This window comes from Salvelinus namaycush, unplaced genomic scaffold, assembly GCF_016432855.1.
Source record: "Salvelinus namaycush isolate Seneca unplaced genomic scaffold, SaNama_1.0 Scaffold73, whole genome shotgun sequence".
Taxonomy (NCBI): Eukaryota; Metazoa; Chordata; class Actinopteri; order Salmoniformes; family Salmonidae; genus Salvelinus; species Salvelinus namaycush.
The window spans coordinates 133,548-157,609 of record NW_024061453.1 but is presented as its reverse complement, the minus strand read 5'-3'; the positions used below and the strand labels follow the sequence as shown (position 1 = coordinate 157,609).

Here is a 24,062-nt window from a genome sequence, read left to right as displayed (position 1 = left end):
ACTGGACAAAACGAGTGACTATTGCAGGAGACGACCACACTGTTTCACACTCCTATCAGCTAAAAACAAGAAGAAGAGGCTCCAGTGGGCGCACCATCACCAACACTGGACCAACACTGGACAACTGAGGAGTGGAAAGACATTGCCTGGTTAGACAAATCCCAGTTCCTGTTGCGTCATGCTGATGGCAGAATCCATGGCCCCATCTTGCCTAGTGTCAACGGTACAGCCTGGGGACGGTTTTCCTGCCACATGTTAGATCATTTCTACAGTAAGATGTACAGCAGGTCTGATCATTTTTCCATCTGTACTGTTACTATGGGTTGCACCATCAGTAACTAGCTAGCTTGCTTTGGCTAATGTTAGCTATTAGCTGTGTAATTTACAAGACCAGGGGATTGTTTGAAAGAGAAACTCACATTTCCTACTATGAGAGATAGTACTCTCTTATTTCTGCTTATCATCACCTGTTATAAAATGACAATGCCTTGCTAGTTGACTTACTTTTCCACAGTCGAAGCACTGTTTCCTGAAGCATTTTGCCCTGTTCTGAAAGAAATCCCTGGGTTTACCATCATGCTGTATGTTTGGTCAGGACGAGTCGTTTTATTAATTTGTTCGTTTTAAGAGACTCCTTACTAAAGGTTAAAAGCACTTCCGCGCACAAAACACGCTCCTCGTTATTTCTCTAAAGTTTGTATGAAAGAGAGAGAAACCTATCCCTGTATATGCGTTTCATAACAATTGAGCTCAGTCAGAAGTTGCGGATAGCATGAGTCCATTTGATGACAGCGGTGAGCGATGGCGAGTGGGAATGACAAGTCAGTGGCTGACAGGGCATCATCTGCTGCTTCTTCAACAAAACTGCAGAAAAAAGATCTGGTGAACCGCGAAGCACACGGGTGATCTCCCTCTCACACAGCGGCCAAACTGAGCAGAGACCGCAGATGCACTTGGCCAAATCAATTCCAGTAATTAAATGAAATTATACATTTCCTCCGACAGGGTCGCGACCCACCATTAACAACCATACGTTAAGGCTGCTTTAAAAGGTTGACTCGGCGAAATGAAGTTGCCACCAGCAGCACCGCAAAAACTTATTTCTCACAGTCACACAGAGAAAGGGGACACCTAGTCAGTTGCACAACAATGCGTTTAATTGAAATGTCTTCAGCATTTAACCCAACCCCTCTAAATCAGAGGGGGGGGGGGGCTGCCTTAATCCACGTCATCGGTACCAGGGGAGCAGTTGTGAGGGGGTTAACTGCCTTGTTCAAGGGCAGAACGGCAGATTTTTTCCACCTTGCCCGGTCGAGGATTCGAACCAGCAACATTTCGGTTATTGCCCCAACGCGCTTAACCGATAGGCTTTCTGCACATGTGCACGGGGTCACTTTACACTCTTACAGGTGTCTGTAGTAAAATAAAATGTGCCAAAAAAAATAGATGTTTTACAATGGTGGCTTCGACACAGCGCCCCCTATCAGTATATACGAATCATTGATTACGACCGATGTTCAACGTGATGTAAAGCTTTTTATTATACTTCAACACGCAAAGGTGTTATGACTGGTTTCATAAAGGTTTGAATGCCTTAAAAATATACTCAGTTCTGAGTAAAAACAGTTTCTATAAAGTGAATCAATCCAGACCAGTCTTTTACTTATCAACTGACGACAGTAGTAAAATACACAGTATTTTTGTTGTACAAAACAGACCTTCAAAAACATTGTACTTTTTCCCTCCCCCCAAGCAAACATCTCTCATCGCCTTACAGCACTGATTAGAGTCTGGATGTAAACTTCAGAAAATAAAGATCTAGACAGACAATATTGCTCTTTTTTTTTTTGCTTCTGGACCAGTCAAAAACACTAGAAAAAAATGAAATGGCTTGAAACGAAAAGGCCAGTAAAAAAAGGGACTTGCTACAACAGATTCAGTACAACTCAATTATACCCCTTTAAGTAGCAAGATCTTAATATGAACCATGTACAATTATGAACAACATAAAAGACAATATGGCATTAAAAACATTTAAAGTCATTACTGTCTGTCTGGGTCTAAGGAAAAAACAAAAACACAAACTAACATCACATCTGCAATAGTTTGACGCTCCAAACCCCCTTCTCCTGTTATTGCCTTTGTTCAGTTATAATGCATTCATGATACACATGAGCGGATGACTTGACAACATTAAAAAATAAAAAGAGTACACAATCACTTGAAAAAAGGTACAGCATATTAAAAAAAAAAAAAAAATAAAGGAAAAGCGATAAAAGAAAGTACCGCAGGACTTGCTGTTTGATTTAGTCCCCCTGATTTATCTCCTGTAGCGCCCCCTCTCCTTCTCCTTCTCCCTGTCCCTGATCCTGTCTCTCTCCCGGTCGCGTCCGCGATCTCGCTCCCGTCGGGCGTCTCTGGGCCGTTCTCGCTCCCTTTGCCTGTCTCGTTCCCGTGGGCGGCTGCGGCGACTGGTCACCACAGCCTGGGTCCGTCTCAGGAAGTCATCCACTCGCATATCATAGTCATGCTGAAGAGGGAGAGAGATGTGGTGTTCACTAGTTATACTCCCTCTGGATATTAACACATTGAAGCGAACATTTGATATGTGAATAGGTAATGCACAGGGTAGGCTGGGCACTGGACACCTATCAAGTAGGAGCTCAGTGGAGCAAACGACTTATAACAGCTGTATTGTAAACTAAATGAAACATTTCCACAGTTTCGTCGTATGGTAAAACAAGTGGTCACTACAAAAGGGAACACTGACACTATCTCGCTCTAAACAAGGTGCATGAGGAGCAAACTGAAGTGACGAGGATATCCAGCAACTCAGTGGAAGTTGATAAAAGCGCTTCTTTATTGATAAAAACCAAAAGTAATTCAGCCTTCATTTGTAAAAAAAATTTGTTGTTGCGTTTTTTAATCAACTTCCACTGCCCTCCCAAGTGTTAATGAATTTCCTCTTTAAAACAAGTAATCATCACATCAGAGCAGACAGAAATAAGCTTTACCAGGCTGGAGCTAAAAGAGCGGACAAGTCTCTTCTCTCTGAAGCGGGCGTCGTGTGGTACAGGTTCTCTGAAGCGGGCTTCGTGTGGTACAGGGTGTTGCCCAGCATAAGGTGGATGTGACTGGGGAGGAGGAGGATGGTGCTGGTAGAACGGGTGGTGAGGAGGCTGCTCCATCCCAGGGTACTGTGCCTACAGATGAAAAGGAGCATCTTATTGGATTTAGAGGTCAGTGGGAAACAGTCCCCTGAATGGCAGGTAGACAAAGTGGCCAGTGTGATGCAGATAAACTCCAGTGACCTATTCACAACAAAAAAAAAGGTATAAAAAAAAAAGCTAGGAGCAGATCAGCCTATTATATTACAGAAGGTCGCATACGGCAACCTGTTTCGACCAATCAGGTCTTTCGTTTAGCTGCCTTTTTAACTTTTGATTTATCAAACCATAGAGATGTAGATATATGAAACTAGATAGAGATGTATCAACACTCATATATATATATATACACATACACACACACACAGCAGTATGTGGACACCCCTTCAAAAATGAGTGGATTGGGCTACTTTAGCCACACCCGTTGCTGACAGGTTTATACAGGACAGACACTGATCTGAAACAAGCAGCTGAAACACTGCTATGTCCAAGTCTAAAACCGGATTGGTGCACATTACGAATAGAGGAAGTTAGAAAAAACACCAACAGTTGGCCCAGAGATTCTAAAACTTTGGAAAGGCAAGATAACTACCGTCCAAATTCCAAATGAACAAAGTCAGAAGGATCTCGTCCTTTATGTAGGGGAAAGACATATCTTAGGGACATCACCAGAAACAATTGTCAAGTCAAAAAAAATATATAGCTCAGTGGTTCTGCAGTAAGTGGAAGCAGAGAGCTGCAGTGAGAAGGAATCAAGTGAATCAGCTCCTATGGTTTAATTAACATCAATCTGTACTGCAGTTAGAAGGAATCAAGTGAATCAGCTCCTATGGTTTTATACTGCATTTAGAAGTGAATCAAGTGAATCAGCTACTATGGTTTAACTAACATCAATCTGTACTGCAGTTAGAAGTGAATCAAGTGAATCAGCTCCTATGGTTTAATACTGCAGTTAGAAGGAATCAAGTGAATCAGCTCCTGTGGTTTTATACTGCAGTTAGAAGTGAATCACCTATGGTTTAATTAACATCACTCTGTACCAAAGCACTTAGTACATCATAGACATCAAGTGGTTGAAGTGAAAATAAAATATGTTAGTCTGCTAGTGCATCATTCTGTACAATCTGTTCTGAGGTGACTAAATGTCTCCCTCTAGTGGAATGAGATTAATTTCCAGAGACTATCATTTCAAACAGGTGGCCTGCTGAAGCAAAAATGGTTTTAAAAGCACCACAAAATGTAAATTTTGTCTGGTATGGGACCAGAGGCAGTCAAATATTTGACCACTTTCCAGAAGTTGGCTGGATTACCACCACTCTCTGATATACAATTCAAGGAATATGTTGATATTGTTTTTAAAATCAGGGATGGACATCTATTTCTCAAATGTCCGAAAGACTGCCAATCAGATGTATAATCAGTACGTCTAGTCTTAGCCCAAGATGCTTTTCTTTCCTGTAATTTCTCAGGCAATTCATGCGTAAACCGAGGATTAGATCAGTCTTTTACCTTTAGCCTTTTGTATGGTGCATGTTTATCTGCAACATAGTTAAACGGGGAAATAAAACAATTAAGGGCCTGATCCGAGTCAGTGAGTCGACACAACCACCCCAGCTCAGACAAAAAAATGTGTCTCATTAAAATTCCAAAAATGTCTCTTTGTAATAACGCGAGATTTAGGGCAGTTTAACATCTTTTATACAGGAAACGGGACAATGGTTACTGAACTCGTTGGCAAATACCCCATTGGCTGTAAACTTCTGGAGGGGAATTTGTTGTAATAATATCTAAAGAGTAGCTTTTTCAGGGTGAAAAGTTGGGGCGAGTTGGTTTAGTTCTCAGCAGAGTTTGATTTAGCGCAGTACAAATATCTTTCAGTCCATCAGATACTGGCATCAACCAATCTAGATGAAGATCACACACTATCAGCCAATCAGATTGAGCATAGTTAGACATCAGCGTCAGACAATTTACTGAAAGCACATAATGAAGGCAGAGGGAGATCGATATTTTATAAGTTGACTGAGAACACATTCTCATTTACAGCAACGACCTGGGGAATAGTTACAGGGGAGAGGAAGGGGATGGATGAGCCAATTGTAAACTGGGTATGATTAGGTGACCGTGATGGTATGAGGGCCAGATTGGGAATTTAGCTAGGACACCGGGGTTAACACCCCTACTCTTACGATAAGTGTCATGGGATCTTTAGTGACCACAGAGAGTCAGGACACCCGTTTAACGTCCCATCTGAAAGACAGCACCCTACTTAGGGCAATGTCCCCAATCACTGCCCTGGGGCAATGGGATATTTTATTAGACCAGAGAAAAGGGTGCCTCCTACTGGCCCTCCAACACCACTTCCAGCAGCATTTGGTCTCCCATTCAGGGACCAACCCTGCTTAGCTTCAGAAGTAAGCCTGCAGTGGGATGCAGGGTGGTATGATAAATTCCCACTAGCGTCAGATGGGAATTTTTACCAAGTCCCACATTTAGGACTAGACATTCAAATAGCTTTGGGACAAAGGTGGTGAAGGATACAGAAACATTTAAATTGCTCTGTATTTACAGTGCATACGGAAAGTATTCAGACCCCTTGCCTTTTTCCAAATTTTGTTTTCTCATCAATTTACACACCACACACCATGATGACAAAGCAAAAACTGTTTAATTAAATTTTTGCTAACTTATTAAAACAGAAATATCACATTCACATAAGTATTCAGACTCTTTACTCAGTACTTTGTTGAAGCACATTTGACAGCAATTACAGCCTCGAGTCTTCTTGGGTATGACGCTACAAGCTTGGCACACTTTTATCACATCTGGCCGTGATTGGGAGTCCCGTAGGGCAGCGCACAATTGGCCCAGTGTCGTACGGGTTTGGCCGGCGTAGGCCGTCATTGTAAATAAGAATTTGTTCTTAACGGACTTGCCTAGTTAAATAAAGACTAAATTGAAACATTAAAAAAAAGCTCTGTCAGGTTGGATGGGGAGCGTCGCTGCACAGCTATTTTCAGGTCACTCCAGAGATGTTCATCAGTTTCAAGTCCGGGCTCTGGCTGAGCCACTGAAGGACATTCAGAGACTTGCCCCCAAGCCCCTCTTGCGTTGTCTTGGCTGTGTGCTTAGGGTCACTGTCGTGTTGGAAGGTGAACCTTCGTCCCAGTCTGAGATCCTGAGCGCTCTGGGGCAGGTTTTCATCAATGATCTGTCTGTACTTTGCTCCGTTCAGTTTTACCTCGATCCTGATTAGTCTCCCAGTCCCCTCTGCTGAATAACATCCCCACAACATGATGCTGCCACCACCATGCTTCACCGTAGGGATGGTGCCAGGTTTCCTCCTGACGTGTTGCATGGCATTCAGGCCAAATAGTTCAGTCTTGGTTTCATCAGACCAGAGAATCTTGTTTCTCATGGTCAGAGTCTTCAGGTGCCTTTTGGCAAACTCCAAGCGGGCTGTCATGTTGCCTTTTACTGAAGAGTGGCTTCCGTCTGGCCACTCTAACATAAAGGCCTGATTGGTGGAGTGCTGCAGAGATGGTTGCCCTTTTGGAAGTTTCTCCCATCTCTACAGAGTAACTCTGAAGCTCTGTCAGATTGACCATTGTGTTCTTGGTCACCTCGCTGACCAAGGCCCTTCTCCCCAGATTGCTCAGGTGCATCCTGCTTCCAAATCATGTCCAATCAATTTGAATTTACCACAGGTGGACTCTCATAAAGTTGTAGAAACATCTTAAGGATGATCAATGGCAACAGGATGCACCTGAGCTCAATTTCGAGTCTCATTAGCAAAGGGTCTGAATACTTACGTAAATAATGTAACTTTTCTAATTTGAATACGTTTGCAAAAATGTCTAAAAACTTGTTTTCACTTTGTCGTTATGGGGTATCGTGATGTCATTATGGGGTATTGTGTGTAGCGTGAGGGGTTTTAATAGTTCCTGAATGCACTGTATATGGCAGCCCCCCTTCTGCCAACTATCAGATCTAAAAACATAAGTCAGAAACACAGAATCCGGCATAGACTTCTTTAGCCAAGATTCAGTTGTAACCAGAATGTCTGCATTGGTTTGAGGAGAATTACTATAAAATCCATATTTTAAGTCAAACTTTGGCATTTACATGAATCAGTCCAAGCCCACAGCTGATTTCAGATCAGACGGAGTCTCTAATATAAACATGCCATGTTCAACAGGTAATCTATTAGAAAATACCATGGGGTTGGCTTGAATTGGAATAGATACAAGATTACCTAGAACAGAACCATTAGGCCAGGTTTCCTGGATATTACGAAAGGTGTCCTGCAGGGGTCGATTCTGGGTCCTGTACTTTTTTACATTCACAATATCGACTTGTCTAAAACATTTGTTGTACCTGCACTTGTATGCTGATGATAGTATTGTGTATGCTATTGTCCCCATGGTTGTCCAGCCTTTATCTGAACTAGTCTGCCTTCATTGTATTACAGAAACATTTAACTGACCTGAAATTTGTATTGAATGCAGGTACAATTATATAAAAACACAACATGCAACAATATCTAAGATTTTACTGAGGAAATCAGACAATTTATATAAATTAGGCCCTAATCTATGGATTTCACATGACTGGGAAAACAGATATGCATCTGTTGGTCACAGATACCTTAAAAAAAAAAAAAAAAAAAAAAAAGTAGGGGCGTGGCTCAGAAAACCAGTCAGTATCTGGTGTGACCACCATTTTGTCTCATTCGCACAGAGTTGATCAGGCTGTTGAATGTGGCCTGTGGAATGTTGTTCCACTCCTCTTCAACAGCTGAGCGAATTGGCGGGAACTGGAACGCGCTGTTGTACGCCTCGATCCAGAGCATCCCAAACATGCTCAATGGGTGACATGTCTGGTGAGTATGTAGGCCATGGGACTGGGACATTTTCAGCTTCCAGGAATTGTGTTCAGATCCTTGCGACATGGGGCCTTGCATTTTCATGGTGAAACAAGATGTGATGGCGGCGAATGAATGGCAGGACAATGGGCCTCAGGCGCTCGTCACGGTATCTCTGTGCATTCAAAATGCCATCGATAAAATGCATGTTCATTGTCAATAGCTTATGCCTGCCCATACCATAACCCCACCATGGGGCACTCTGTTCACAACGTTGACGTCAGCAAACCGCTCGCCCACATGACGCCATACATAGTGTCTGACATCTGCCCGGTAAAGTTGAAACCGGGATTCATCCGTGAATAGCACACTTCTCCAACGTGCCACTGGCCATCGAAGGTGAATATTTGCCCACTGAAGTCGGTCAAGACGCCAAATTGCAGTCAGGTCAAGACCCTGGTGAGGATGACGAGCACGCAGATGAGCTTCCCTGAGACGGTTTCTGACAGTTTGTGCAGAAAGTTTCATCAGCTGTCCAGGTGGCTGGTCTCAGAAGATCCCGCAGGTGAAGAAGCCGGATGTGGAGGTCCTGGGCTGGCGTGGTTACAAGTGGTCTGCGTTTGTGAGGCCGGTTGGACTTACTGACAAATTATCTAAAACGACGTTGGGAGCGGCTTATGGTAGAGAAATGCACATTCAATTCTCTGGCAAAACAGCTCTGGTGGACATTCCTGCAGTTAGCATGCCAGTTGTACACTCCCTCAAAACTTGAGACTTCAGTGTACATTTTCGAGTGGCCTTTTATTGTCCCCAGCACAAGGTGCAGGTGTGATGATCATGCTGTTTAATCAGTTTCTTGATATGCCACACCTGTCAGGTGGATGGATTATCTTGGCAAAGGAGAAATGCTCACAAACAGGGATATAATTTTTTTTTTTACACAGAATCTGAGAGAAATAAGCTTTTTGTGTGTTTGGAAAACATTTACATTTAAGTCATTTAGCAGACGCTCTTATCCAGAGCGACTTACAAAAATTGGAAAGTTCATACATATTCATCCTGGTCCCCCCGTGGGAATTGAACCCTGGTCCCCCCGTGGGAATTGAACCCACAACCCTGGCGTTGCAAGCGCCATGCTCTACCAACTGAGCCACACGGGACCAAAAAAATCTTTGTTCTTCCATTTCAGCTCATGAAACCAACACTTTACATGTTGTGTTTATATATTTTTTCAGTATATATGTTGTTCTCTAGACAGCATAAAACAATTCTGATGATTTAAGCATATGTATTTTGGATGGTGTCCATATTGAGTGTGTCCCTGCTTACATAAATATCTGGGCATCTGGATAGCATATTGATGAATTAGTTAAGAAGATGACAATAAAACTAGGTTTCTTCTATAGAAATGGGTCCTGCCTGTCGCTAAATAGTAGAAAGCAGATTATTCAGTCGACGTTCCTATCGGTTCTCGACTATGGCGACACCTATATGAGGGTTTTTCCAAAATCAACCCCCCCCCCCCCACAGTTGCACGTTTTAGTTTTTGCCCGAGGACTACACAGCTGATTCCGGGGGGGGGGGGGTGTCAAGGACCGATTCTAGAACATTTGGCATCTGCTGTAGATTCTAGAACATTTGGCATCTGCTGTAGATTCTAGAACATTTGGCATCTGCTGTAGATTCTAGAACATTTGGCATCTGCTGTAGATTCTAGAACATTTGGCATCTGCTGTAGATTCTAGAACATTTGGCATCTGCTGTAGATTCTAGAACATGTAACATGTACATTCTAAATCATTGTTAACATACCATTCCTTGCCAAGGAGTAGGCTGACCAATGGTGTGGTGGAACTCTCTCATGTAATCGTTGTAGGACTGGGGATCAAATTAACCACATCATGTTACTATCAATAGAACTGGGGATCAAATTAACCACGTTACTATCAATAGAACTGGGGATCATATTAACCACATGTTACTATCAATAGAACTGGGGATCATATTAATAACCACATCATGTTACTATCAATAGAACTGGGGATCATATTAATAACCACATCATGTTACTATCAATAGAACTGGGGATCATATTAACCACATGTTACTATCAATAGAACTGGGGATCATATTAATAACCACATCATGTTACTATCAATAGAACTGGGGATCATATTAATAACCACATCATGTTACTATCAATAGAACTGGGGATCATATTAATAACCACATCATGTTACTATCAATAGAACTGGGGATCATATTAACCACATCATGTTACTATCAATAGAACTGGGGATCATATTCATATCGATGACAGTTTAATACATAATTGAAATCAATAGCAGGGTATCCCTGAACTCACCCCATTGAGAAAAACATCTCTTCTTACTCCAGTGGGGACCCGCCTTAGAGAAAAATGAACTTACTGATTATTGGTTGGGGGAGGGCAAGGGGTTGGGAAGGATTGGCGGAGAGAGGAAGGGCAAGGAAAGGATTGGTGGAGAGAGGAAGGGCAAGGAAATGATTGGTGGAGAGAGGAAGGCTTGGGAATGATTGGTGGAGAGGAACCATGTGTCCTAAATCGACCACTTGTCACTTGTGGAGCACTAAGAGGCTTGGATTGATGGACGCAATATGGTGCCAGCTTTGTCTTGCCCTTTTGATAGGCCAGGTGAAAGGTTTACTGTATTGCTTACCCAATCCTCTCCAAGCTACACAAGTGCCTATGGGCTAGAGGGTTTAGATTTGGGGTCAAGGGTGAGTCTGTTGCGAGGTACTTACCGGTCAACTGGAGGGTTACGAGGGTCCGGTGTAAAGCCTGTACGAAGAGAGAAAAGCCGATTTACTCTGACTGGCGAGTTATGTAACACCTCTCTATCTACAAAGATACACTAGCTCTGGTTTCCTAAACGTTTGGTCCTGATATTAGTCACATACCAGTAGGCAATAAGATCTTGAAATCAGTACTTTTGAACACCCACTTTAAAAGAATAGATAATATACTACATAACATTGTGCGATATAAACCCTACTCTGATTAATAACAATACCATCCCAAAGAGTGGAATAAATTACAATACCATTAGGTCATAGGTCATATGAAGTGCAATTCAGACAGCAGTCCCTTGCACCTACAGTAACCCATAGTAACATAGTAACCCATAGTAACACAGTAACCCATAGTAACACAGTAACCCATAGTAACACAGTAACCCATAGTAACACAGTAACCCATAGTAACATAGTAACCCATAGTAACATAGTAACCCATAGTAACAGTAGACATCGTTCATCTGGATTGGGCTTCGACCTTTTTGTCCATATGGTTGTATGACTGGATCCAATGACCTTTCATTTGAAACTCCCGAGTAGGTTTCCAACAGCACATTCTATCATTCAGATACTGTTCCCAATAAAAAAGGACCAGACAGACCAACACCGACGCTGGGCCGATCCGCAGCAGGTGGCCGTCTAAATCACCTCCGACCGCAGAACATCGAGGTGGCCGTCTAAATCACCTCCGACCGCAGAACATCGAGGTGGCCGTCTAAATCACCTCCGACCGCAGAACATCGGCCATCGTTTTTCTGTTTATTTCCTGGCGCCACATTTATCAAGGTGTGCGCACACACAAGAAATACTCTGAACCTTGCGTGCACCATTTCTTCCCCACAAAGGTCGCAAATTTTTATTTTTATTTTTTAAGTTGACGGGAAAGCGTGCGTATCTCCACGCAAATCACAAAACAGGTGTTTCGACGCACCAGAATTATAATAATGGCAGGACGTAGAAACACAATCTATTGATCTCAGAGCCTAAACCAAGGCAGGCCATAGAAACATCAATTGATAAACGAAATATTGAACAATCATTGTTATTTTTCACCAGCGTGGCCTATAGCATTTACTTTAAAAAGAGGGTTTGAACAGAATCATTTACAAACACTACAACATTCTGCCCACAGCTCTACAGAAATGGCATTTTCCACCGCACTTTCTTATCTGAACTATCACGGCCCACTTCCGACATCTCCAAATCGTACAGCAAATGAGGCCGTTTTAGTTACCATAGAAGGAGAATGGAGGGTGTTTTAGTTACCATAGCAGGAGAATGGAGGGTGTTTCAGTTACCATAGAAGGAGAATGGAGGGTGTTTTAGTTACCATAGAAGGAGAATGGAGGGTGTTTTAGTTACCATAGAAGGTGAATGGAGGGTGTTTTAGTTACCATAGAAGGAGAATGGAGGGTGTTTCAGTTACCATAGAAGGTGAATGGAGGGTGTTTCAGTTACCATAGAAGGTGAATGGAGGGTGTTTTAGTTACCATAGAAGGAGAATGGAGGGTGTTTCAGTTACCATAGAAGGAGAATGGAGGGTGTTTCAGTTACCATAGAAGGAGAATGGAGGGTGTTTTAGTTACCATAGAAGGAGAATGGAGGGTGTTTTAGTTACCATAGAAGGTGAATGGAGGGTGTTTTAGTTACCATAGAAGGAGAATGGAGGGTGTTTCAGTTACCATAGAAGGAGAATGGAGGGTGTTTCAGTTACCATAGAAGGAGAATGGAGGGTGTTTCAGTTACCATAGAAGGAGAATGGAGGGTGTTTCAGTTACCATAGAAGGTGAATGGAGGGTGTTTTAGTTACCATAGAAGGAGAATGGAGGGTGTTTTAGTTACCATAGAAGGAGAATGGAGGGTGTTTTAGTTACCATAGAAGGTGAATGGAGGGTGTTTTAGTTACCATAGAAGGAGAATGGAGGGTGTTTCAGTTACCATAGAAGGAGAATGGAGGGTGTTTCAGTTACCATAGAAGGAGAATGGAGGGTGTTTCAGTTACCATAGAAGGAGAATGGAGGGTGTTTTAGTTACCATAGAAGGAGAATGGAGGGTGTTTCAGTTACCATAGAAGGAGAATGGAGGGTGTTTCAGTTACCATAGAAGGAGAATGGAGGGTGTTTCAGTTACCATAGAAGGAGAATGGAGGGTGTTTCAGTTACCATAGAAGGAGAATGGAGGGTGTTTCAGTTACCATAGAAGGAGAATGGAGGCGTTTTGGTTACCATATAAGGTGAATGGAGGGTGTTTTGGTTACCATATAAGGTGAATGGAGGCGTTTTGGTTACCATATAAGGTGAATGGAGGCGTTTTGGTTACCATATAAGGTGAATGGAGGCGTTTTGGTTACCATATAAGGTGAATGGAGGCGTTTTGGTTACCATATAAGGTGAATGGAGGCGTTTTGGTTACCATATAAGGTGAATAGAGGGCGTTTTGGTTACCATATAAGGTGAATGGAGGCGTTTTGGTTACCATATAAGGTGAATGGAGGCGTTTTGGTTACCATATAAGGTGAATGGAGGGCGTTTTGGTTACCGTATAAGGTGAATAGAGGGCGTTTTGGTTACCATATAAGGTGAATGGAGGCGTTTTGGTTACCATATAAGGTGAATAGAGGGCGTTTTGGTTACCATATAAGGTGAATGGAGGCGTTTTGGTTACCATATAAGGTGAATGGAGGCGTTTTGGTTACCATATAAGGTGAATGGAGGCGTTTTGGTTACCATATAAGGTGAATGGAGGGCGTTTTGGTTACCATATAAGGTGAATGGAGGGCGTTTTGGTTACCATATAAGGTGAATGGAGGGCGTTTTGGTTACCATATAAGGTGAATGGAGGGCGTTTTGGTTACCATATAAGGTGAATGGAGGGCGTTTTGGTTACCATATAAGGTGAATGGAGGCGTTTCGGTTACCATATAAGGTGAATAGAGGGCGTTTCAGTTACCATATAAGGTGAATAGAGGGCGTTTTAGTTACCATAGAAGGTGAATGGAGGGCGTTTTAGTTACCATAGAAGGTGAATGGAGGGCGTTTCAGTTACCATAGAAGGTGAATGGAGGGCGTTTCAGTTACCATAGAAGGTGAATGGAGGGCGTTTCAGTTACCATAGAAGGTGAATGGAGGGCGTTTCAGTTACCATAGAAGGTGAATGGAGGGCGTTTCAGTTACCATAGAAGGTGAATGGAGGGGGTGTTTCAGTTACCATAGAAGGTGAATGGAGGGCGTTTCAGTTACCATAGAAGGTGAATGGAGGGCGTTTCAGTTACCATAGAAGGTGAATGGAGGGCGTTTCAGTTACCATAGAAGGAGAATGGAGGGTGTTGTTACCATAGAAGGTGACTGGATGTTTCTGTTACCCAGTTTCTGTTACGACAGGATGTGGAGAGCTTCAGGCAGGGTTGTGTAGTGCTCGTTCACGCCCTCACAAATACGGCTCTGATTTATCGATGAAAACATGCTTATTTATGTCGTGTGCGACAGTTAAATAAATCCCCAATAATTTACGCCGCACACAAATCGTAAAATCTCCAGGTGCGGCAGAATTTAATAATGAATGTTGACACGTTTGATAAATGAGGCCCGTGACGACTCCACATGTTCTCGCGCCATCGTTTGTTCCTAACACAGCAGGCGATCTACTGCGGATGGCTGACCATCGGGTTGGTATTTCCTGTCCTTATAATAAACAACATACTGTACCAATACAATAAGTAGTTATGTGCTCAAAATGGTGGGCGGGCGCAGGTCAAAAGTAGTGCACTATATAGGGAATAGGGTTCCATAGGGCTCTGGTCTAAAGTAGTGCACTATATAGGGAATAGGGTTCCATAGGGCTCTGGTCTAAAGTAGTGCACTATGTAGGGAATAGGGTTCCATAGGGCTCTGGTCTAAAGTAGTGCACTATGTAGGGAATAGGGTTCCATAGGGCTCTGGTCTAAAGTAGTGCACTATATAGGGAATAGGGTTCCATAGGGCTCTGGTCTAAAGTAGTGCACTATGTAGGGAATAGGGTGTCATTAGGGACACAATTCATTTTCATACTGTACCAATTCATATGGTAGTAATAGTAACCTGGTCTCTGTGGGAACTCTGCTGGATAATCAATCCTCGGGCGTTTCCTGTTGTGAATGGCATTTTCCTCTGGCCGACCCCTACATGAATTAGGCAAACAATTGAGACAAGGATACACAAGATAAAGCACAACATCCCAGTAGACCTATAACATCATAGATACAGCACAACATCCCAGTAGTCCTATAACAGATAGAGCACAACATCCCAGTAGACCTATAACATCATAGATACAACACAACATCCCAGTAGTCCTATAACAGATACAACACAACATCCTAGTAGTCCTATAACAGATACAGCACAACATCCCAGTAGTCCTATAACATCATAGATACAACACAACATCCCAGTAGTCCTATAACATCATAGATACAGCACAACATCCCAGTAGTCCTATAACAGATACAACACAACATCCCAGTAGACCTATAACATCATAGATACAACACAACATCCTAGTAGTCCTATAACAGATACAGCACAACATCCCAGTAGTCCTATAACAGATACAGCACAACATCCCAGTAGTCCTATAACATCATAGATACAACACAACATCCCAGTAGTCCTATAACAGATACAGCACAACATCCCAGTAGACCTATAACATCATAGATACAGCACAACATCCCAGTAGTCCTATAACAGATACAACACAACATCCTAGTAGTCCTATAACAGATACAGCACAACATCCCAGTAGTCCTATAACATCATAGATACAACACAACATCCTAGTAGACCTATAACATCATAGATACAGCACAACATCCCAGTAGCCCTATAACAGATAGAGCACAACATCCCAGTAGTCCTATAACATCATAGATACAACACAACATCCCAGTAGTCCTATAACATCATAGATACAACACAACATCCCAGTAGTCCTATAACATCATAGATACAGCACAACATCCCAGTAGTCCTATAACATCATAGATACAACACAACATCCCAGTAGTCCTATAACATCATAGATACAACACAACATCCTAGTAGACCTATAACATCATAGATACAACACAACATCCCAGTAGTCCTATAACATCATAGATACAACACAACATCCCAGTAGTCCTATAACATCATAGATACAGCACAACATCCTAGTAGACCTATAACATCATAGATACAACACAACATCCCAGTAGTCCTATAACATCATAGATACAACACAACATCCCAGTAGTCCTATAACATCATAGATACAACACAACATCCCAGTAGTCCTATAACATCATAGATACAGCACAACATCCTAGTAGACCTATAACATCATAGATACAACACAACATCCCAGTAGTCCTATAACATCATAGATACAACACAACATCCTAGTAGTCCTATAACAGATACAGCACAACATCCCAGTAGTCCTATAACATCATAGATACAACACAACATCCCAGTAGTCCTATAACATCATAGATACAGCACAACATCCCAGTAGTCCTATAACATCATAGATACAACACAACATCCCAGTAGTCCTATAACATCATAGATACAGCACAACATCCTAGTAGTCCTATAACAGATACAACACAACATCCTAGTAGTCCTATAACATCATAGATACAGCACAACATCCCAGTAGCCCTATAACAGATAGAGCACAACATCCCAGTAGTCCTATAACATCATAGATACAGCACAACATCCCAGTAGCCCTATAACAGATAGAGCACAACATCCCAGTAGTCCTATAACAGATACAACACAACATCCTAGTAGTCCTATAACATCATAGATACAACACAACATCCCAGTAGTCCTATAACATCATAGATACAACACATCCCAGTAGTCCTATAACATCATAGATACAGCACAACATCCTAGTAGTCCTATAACATCATAGATACAACACAACATCCTAGTAGTCCTATAACAGATAGAGCACAACATCCCAGTAGTCCTATAACAGATACAACACAACATCCCAGTAGTCCTATAACATCATAGATACAGCACAACATCCTAGTAGTCCTATAACATCATAGATACAGCACAACATCCCAGTAGCCCTATAACATCATAGATACAGCACAACATCCCAGTAGTCCTATAACATCATAGATACAGCACAACATCCCAGTAGTCCTATAACAGATACAGCACAACATCCCAGTAGTCCTATAACATCATAGATACAGCACAACATCCTAGTAGTCCTATAACAGATACAGCACAACATCCCAGTAGTCCTATAACAGATACAGCACAACATCCCAGTAGACCTATAACATCATAGATACAACACAACATCCCAGTAGTCCTATAACAGATAGAGCACAACATCCCAGTAGTCCTATAACATCATAGATACAACACAACATCCTAGTAGCCCTATAACATCATAGATACAACACAACATCCCAGTAGTCCTATAACATCATAGATACAACACAACATCCCAGTAGTCCTATAACAGATACAGCACAACATCCCAGTAGTCCTATAACATCATAGATACAACACAACATCCTAGTAGTCCTATAACAGATACAGCACAACATCCCAGTAGTCCTATAACAGATACAGCACAACATCCTAGTAGTCCTATAACATCATAGATACAACACAACATCCCAGTAGTCCTATAACATCATAGATACAACACAACATCCCAGTAGTCCTATAACAGATACAACACAACATCCTAGTAGACCTATAACAGATACAGCACAACATCCCAGTAGTCCTATAACAGATACAGCACAACATCCCAGTAGTCCTATAACATCATAGATACAACACAACATCCTAGTAGTCCTATAACATCATAGATACAGCACAACATCCCAGTAGTCCTATAACATCATAGATACAATACAACATCCCAGTAGTCCTATAACATCATAGATACAACACAACATCCTAGTAGTCCTATAACAGATACAACACAACATCCCAGTAGTCCTATAACAGATACAACACAACATCCCAGTAGTCCTATAACAGATACAACACAACATCCTAGTAGTCCGATAACATCATAGATACAACACAACATCCTAGTAGTCCTATAACAGATACAACACAACATCCCAGTAGTCCTATAACAGATACAACACAACATCCCAGTAGTCCTATAACATCATAGATACAACACAACATCCCAGTAGTCCTATAACAGATACAGCACAACATCCCAGTAGACCTATAACATCATAGATACAGCACAACATCCCAGTAGTCCTATAACATCATAGATACAACACAACATCCTAGTAGTCCTATAACAGATACAACACAACATCCCAGTAGTCCTATAACAGATACAACACAACATCCCAGTAGTCCTATAACATCATAGATACAACACAACATCCCAGTAGTCCTATAACAGATACAGCACAACATCCCAGTAGTCCTATAACATCATAGATACAGCACAACATCCCAGTAGCCCTATAACAGATACAGCACACCATCCCAGTAGTCCTATAACATCATAGATACAACACAACATCCTAGTAGTCCTATAACAGATACAGCACAACATCCCAGTAGTCCTATAACAGATACAGCACAACATCCCAGTAGTCCTATAACATCATAGATACAACACAACATCCCAGTAGTCCTATAACAGATAAAGCACAACATCCTAGTAGTCCTATAACAGATACAGCACAACATCCCAGTAGTCCTATAACATCATAGATACAGCACAACATCCTAGTAGCCCTATAACATCATAGATACAGCACAACATCCCAGTAGTCCTATAACATCATAGATACAACACATCCCAGTAGTCCTATAACATCATAGATACAGCACAACATCCCAGTAGCCCTATAACATCATAGATACAACACAACATCCCAGTAGTCCTATAACAGATACAGCACAACATCCTAGTAGTCCTATAACAGATACAGCACAACATCCCAGTAGTCCTATAACATCATAGATACAACACAACATCCCAGTAGTCCTATAACATCATAGATACAACACAACATCCTAGTAGTCCTATAACAGATACAACACAACATCCCAGTAGTCCTATAACATCATAGATACAACACAACATCCTAGTAGTCCTATAACATCATAGATACAACACAACATCCTAGTAGTCCTATAACAGATAGAGCACAACATCCCAGTAGTCCTATAACATCATAGATACAGCACAACATCCCAGTAGTCCTATAACATCATAGATACAGCACAACATCCCAGTAGTCCTATAACATCATAGATACAGCACAACATCCCAGTAGTCCTATAACATCATAGATACAGCACAACATCCCAGTAGTCCTATAACATCATAGATACAGCACAACATCCCAGTAGTCCTATAACATCATAGATACAACACAACATCCTAGTAGTCCTATAACAGATAGAGCACAACATCCCAGTAGTCCTATAACATCATAGATACAACACAACATCCCAGTAGTCCTATAACATCATAGATACAGCACAACATCCCAGTAGTCCTATAACATCATAGATACAGCACAACATCCCAGTAGTCCTATAACATCATAGATACAGCACAACATCCCAGTAGTCCTATAACAGATACAGCACAACATCCCAGTAGACCTATAACATCATAGATACAGCACAACATCCCAGTAGTCCTATAACAGATACAACACAACATCCCAGTAGCCCTATAACATCATAGATACAGCACAACATCCCAGTAGTCCTATAACATCATAGATACAGCACAACATCCCAGTAGCCCTATAACAGATACAACACAACATCCCAGTAGCCCTATAACAGATACAACACAACATCCCAGTAGTCCTATAACATCATAGATACAGCACAACATCCCAGTAGTCCTATAACAGATACAACACAACATCCCAGTAGTCCTATAACAGATAGAGCACAACATCCTAGTAGTCCTATAACAGATACAACACAACATCCCAGTAGTCCTATAACATCATAGATACAACACAACATCCCAGTAGTCCTATAACATCATAGATACAACACAACATCCCAGTAGCCCTATAACAGATAGAGCACAACATCCTAGTAGTCCTATAACAGATACAACACAACATCCCAGTAGTCCTATAACATCATAGATACAGCACAACATCCTAGTAGTCCTATAACAGATACAACACAACATCCTAGTAGTCCTATAACATCATAGATACAACACAACATCCTAGTAGTCCTATAACATCATAGATACAGCACAACATCCCAGTAGTCCTATAACATCATAGATACAACACAACATCCCAGTAGTCCTATAACATCATAGATACAGCACAACATCCCAGTAGTCCTATAACATCATAGATACAACACAACATCCTAGTAGTCCTATAACATCATAGATACAGCACAACATCCCAGTAGTCCTATAACATCATAGATACAACACAACATCCCAGTAGTCCTATAACATCATAGATACAGCACAACATCCCAGTAGTCCTATAACAGATAGAGCACAACATCCCAGTAGTCCTATAACATCATAGATACAGCACAACATCCCAGTAGTCCTATAACATCATAGATACAACACAACATCCTAGTAGTCCTATAACAGATACAACACAACATCCCAGTAGTCCTATAACAGATACAGCACAACATCCCAGTAGTCCTATAACATCATAATATAAACATTTCTGAAGCAATCTGAACAGATGATTCCATAACACAATTAACAGATTGAGGAATAAGGTGATTTAGGCTATATCACCTGTCAAATCACCTGTCATATCACCTGTCAAATCACCTGTCATATCACCTGTCAAATCACCTGTCAAATCACCTGTCATATTGCCATTGTATCCACCTCCAGAAAAGGGTGAACACTTTTATCATGCCCAAAACTGAGGATGCATTTCATTGAATGTTTTGATAGTAATAGTTTAAAAATCACTAAACATGTACAGTTATACTGAGCAGACTATCAACCAACCATTATATTCTCAATTAGATTTTTACTGCTTGTAGACAGTTAATTCACCAGTTAGTTCCATGCAGTATGGAAACACTCCTGTCCTTTAGGTCGGGGTATGGAAACACTCCTGTCCTTTAGGTCGGGGTGTGGAATCACTCCTGTCCTTTAGGCCAGGGGTGTGGAAACACTCCTGTCCTTTAGGTCAGGGTGTGGAAACACTCCTGTCCTTTAGGTCAGGGTGTGGAAACACTCCTGTCCTTTAGGTCAGGGTGTGGAATCACTCCTGTCCTTTAGGCCAGGGGTGTGGAAACACTCCTGTCCTTTAGGTCAGGGTGTGGAAACACTCCTGTCCTTTAGGTCGGGGTGTGGAAACACTCCTGTCCTTTAGGCCAGGGGTGTGGAAACACTCCTGTCCTTTAGGTCGGGGTATGGAAACACTCCTGTCCTTTAGGCCAGGGGTGTGGAAACACTCCTGTCCTTTAGGTCGGGGTATGGAAACACTCCTGTCCTTTAGGCCGGGGTGTGGAAACACTCCTGTCCTTTAGGTCGGGGTGTGGAAACACTCCTGTCCTTTAGGTCGGGGTGTGGAAACACTCCTGTCCTTTAGGTCGGGGTGTGGAAACACTCCTGTCCTTTAGGTCGGGGTGTGGAAACACTCCTGTCCTTTAGGTCGGGGTGTGGAAACACTCCTGTCCTTTAGGTCGGGGTGTGGAAACACTCCTGTCCTTTAGGTCGGGGTATGGAAACACTCCTGTCCTTTAGGCCGGGGTATGGAAACACTCCTGTCCTTTAGGCCGGGGTATGGAAACACTCCTGTCCTTTAGGCCGGGGTATGGAAACACTCCTGTCCTTTAGGCCTAGTACATCCTTGTTAGTTTGGTTAGTTAAACTAGCAAGTCTGTTTGGTTACCACGGCAACTACCGTAACTATTTAGTAAACTTGCTAGCTACTTCAGTGGATGTTGAAGACATTTCTAGGTGGCAAAATTTGTTAAAATTATAGCCATGGTATAAAAAGGGATAATCAACTCGGGGCTCTATACGTTCTCTGGAAAATTATGTAACTCCGTGAAAGGTCACGTCGTTCATTATTTTCTATAGAACACATAAAGCCCTGAGTTGATTATCCCGTACATAGTCACTGCTTCTAACTAGCCATCAACATAAAACAACGTACGCACTGAAACACCACAAGACACACCTTCCATGTTCAATTAAAAAAAATAATGTTTTAACAGCCGAGTTAACTGTCACCAGGTAAATTAGTAAGAGCTGGTTAAAATGGTAATATATCGCTTTCTCGTAGTTGTGTTACCGTTGATATTAAGTAATCAAAAGTTCATATAGACAGTCCATCTTATGGTTTAGGGTCTACAGCCACAAATACATGACAAGGAGGGGTCTGGCTGAGAGGGCAAAGAAGGGGCTGATTGAGTCAGTCCACTGCAATCAAAACAAAAAGACCGGAGGATGAGCTTCACTTCAGCCATTTTAAAAACCAAAAGGTGACCGACCCTCTTTGGCTTAGAAGTTCCCTTCCTTGTGGTGTCATTTAAGGCATTAAAAGGGAAAGAGGTGGGTTTGTATCATTCTGCCAGTGGGTCTCCTCCTGTCCTTTAGGTCAGGGGTATGGAAACACTCCTGTCCTTTAGGTCGGGGTATGGAAACACTCCTGTCCTTTAGGTCGGGGGTATGGAAACACTCCTGTCCTTTAGGTCAGGGGTATGGAAACACTCCTGTCCTTTAGGTCGGGGTATGGAAACACTCCTGTCCTTTAGGTCGGGGTATGGAAACACTCCTGTCCTTTAGGTCGGGGTATGGAAACACTCCTGTCCTTTAGGTCGGGGTGTGGAAACACTCCTGTCCTTTAGGTCGGGGTGTGGAAACACTCCTGTCCTTTAGGTCGGGGTGTGGAAACACTCCTGTCCTTTAGGTCGGGGTGTGGAAACACTCCTGTCCTTTAGGTCGGGGTGTGGAAACACTCCTGTCCTTTAGGTCAGGGGTATGGAAACACTCCTGTCCTTTAGGTCAGGGGTATGGAAACACTCCTGTCCTTTAGGTCAGGGGTATGGAAACACTCCTGTCCTTTAGGTCAGGGGTATGGAAACACTCCTGTCCTTTAGGTCGGGGTATGGAAACACTCCTGTCCTTTAGGTCGGGGTATGGAAACACTCCTGTCCTTTAGGTCGGGGTATGGAAACACTCCTGTCCTTTAGGTCGGGGTATGGAAACACTCCTGTCCTTTAGGTCGGGGTATGGAAACACTCCTGTCCTTTAGGTCGGGGTATGGAAACACTCCTGTCCTTTAGGTCGGGGTATGGAAACACTCCTGTCCTTTAGGTCGGGGTATGGAAACACTCCTGTCCTTTAGGTCGGGGTATGGAAACACTCCTGTCCTTTAGGTCGGGGTATGGAAACACTCCTGTCCTTTAGGTCGGGGTATGGAAACACTCCTGTCCTTTAGGTCGGGGTATGGAAACACTCCTGTCCTTTAGGTCGGGGTATGGAAACACTCCTGTCCTTTAGGTCGGGGTATGGAAACACTCCTGTCCTTTAGGTCGGGGTATGGAAACACTCCTGTCCTTTAGGTCGGGGTATGGAAACACTCCTGTCCTTTAGGTCGGGGTATGGAAACACTCCTGTCCTAGTCCTTTAGGTTTCCCTAACCATCTAGCTGCCAACAGATGACATTACTTCCTGATGAAGATAAGGTTTAACAACTTTAATTTCCTCAGTCCAGTTGGGGGGGGGGGGGGGGGGGGGGGGGGGGGGGGGGGTAAGTGACCGACTGACCGGCCGTTGACCAACTTTTTTTCTCGGCCATATAATTTCTTGCGGAGGGGATGTAGGGGTGGTTTATCAACCTGGCCATACTACCTCCTCTCTCTTCCCAGTGGTAGATATATATAGAGTTCAGGCCATACTGCCTCCTCTCTCTTCTCAGTGGTAGATATATATAGAGTTCAGGCCATACTGCCTCCTCTCTCTTCCCAGTGGTAGATATATATAGAGTTCAGGCCATACTGCCTCCTCTCTCTTCTCAGTGGTAGATATATATAGAGTTCAGGCCATACTACCTCCTCTCTCTTCCCAGTGGTAGATATATATAGAGTTCAGGCCATACTACCTCCTCTCTCTTCCCAGTGGTAGATATATACACTGCTCAAAAAAATAAAGGGAACACTAAAATAACACAT

The 24,062-nt window shown here is 42.5% G+C and overlaps 1 protein-coding gene across 2 annotated transcripts in view; it reads right to left on the bottom strand.

Moving 5' to 3' along the window:
* Nucleotides 1-1,516: 1,516 nt before the first annotated feature.
* LOC120042617 (YTH domain-containing protein 1-like) overlaps nt 1,517-24,062 on the bottom strand; it is a 44,663-nt gene continuing 22,117 nt past the window's right edge. Inside the window, exons 10-15 of one of the 2 annotated variants that reach the window (XM_038987432.1) lie at nt 14,943-15,022; nt 10,816-10,852; nt 10,397-10,439; nt 9,844-9,909; nt 3,015-3,203; nt 1,517-2,530 (exon numbers count right to left, since the gene is read on the bottom strand). In XM_038987432.1, the coding sequence (XP_038843360.1) occupies nt 2,321-2,530; nt 3,015-3,203; nt 9,844-9,909; nt 10,397-10,439; nt 10,816-10,852; nt 14,943-15,022 (625 nt within the window). In that variant the 3' untranslated portion in view covers nt 1,517-2,320. The remainder of the gene's footprint in view (nt 2,531-3,014; nt 3,204-9,843; nt 9,910-10,396; nt 10,440-10,815; nt 10,853-14,942; nt 15,023-24,062) is intronic. The other variant, XM_038987433.1, reaches the window with a different exon arrangement.